We start from the raw sequence: 861 nt of genomic DNA on the forward strand, positions 1-861 counted from the left end.
TATTACTAGACTTCACTGGTGGAAGCTTCAGCCTGCTCCAGATGTTTTTGCAGTCATACAACAACGGTAAGGCTGGAACTGAGGTAAGAGGGCCCTTAATGGGGTGGGAGAATCCTGCTACAAAGCAGATACAAACCTGTAGGTTCTCTTGGGAGAATGATGTTTGTGCTGTAGTATGGGTAGCTATTCTTACACTAAGAGTGAAGAGTCTCTTCATTCTCCTTCAAGATAGAAAATTAAATAGCTATTCTGAAGAAACAGAAACAGTCATTGATTAGCTGTACACTACAGTCAGTCTTAAGGTGTGTCTAAGCAGTCCAGGTAATAAACATGAACTTCTCTAATATGTAGGGCTTGACCTTGTACTCTTAAGACAAGACTACACTTGAGGAGTTAGTCTTAACTCTCCAATTTTGTATTTGACAGATCAGTGGAAGTTAATCTTTGGAGATCCAACCAAGTTTGGCCTGGGTGTCTTCTCCATCATCTTTGATATTGTTTTTATGGTCCAGCACTACTGCCTTTATAGGACACGGGGGTATGAACCTTGTGAATGACATCACCTGTGAAGACACAGACTTTAAATTGAACTTGCCCTTACCCTGGCTGAGGGTTTTCAAGATGCCTACTGCCAGTTACCAGGAGCACTGATACTGATCTCTTGTTTGTACTTTGATCCCCTGGTATGGAATACAAGCTGTTGCCTCACCAAATGCTGATTTCCTGATGCCTTAAAGGACAGTAAGCTATCTAGTGACCACTTGCAAAGGGAAGACTTGTGCCTGTTGAAGCTGCAGACAGCTTAGCCTGAGCTGTCCAAGCAACATGGGGCTCTTTTTCCATTAACAGGAAAGCAAAAGA

At 42.6% G+C, this 861-nt stretch overlaps 1 protein-coding gene across 1 annotated transcript in view; it reads left to right on the forward strand.

Moving 5' to 3' along the window:
- The window catches only part of CTNS (cystinosin, lysosomal cystine transporter), a 6,759-nt gene extending 6,167 nt beyond the window's left edge, over positions 1–592 (forward strand). Inside the window, exons 9-10 of the mRNA XM_010166052.2 lie at positions 1–66; positions 427–592. The exon at positions 1–66 is cut by the window's left edge and continues 23 nt beyond it. Coding sequence (XP_010164354.1) covers positions 1–66; positions 427–557 — 197 coding nt within the window. The 3' untranslated portion in view covers positions 558–592. The remainder of the gene's footprint in view (positions 67–426) is intronic.
- The last annotated feature ends 269 nt before the right edge of the window (positions 593–861 follow it).

This window comes from Antrostomus carolinensis, unplaced genomic scaffold, assembly GCF_000700745.2.
Source record: "Antrostomus carolinensis isolate BGI_N321 unplaced genomic scaffold, ASM70074v2 scaffold30994, whole genome shotgun sequence".
Classification (NCBI taxonomy): domain Eukaryota; kingdom Metazoa; phylum Chordata; class Aves; order Caprimulgiformes; family Caprimulgidae; genus Antrostomus; species Antrostomus carolinensis.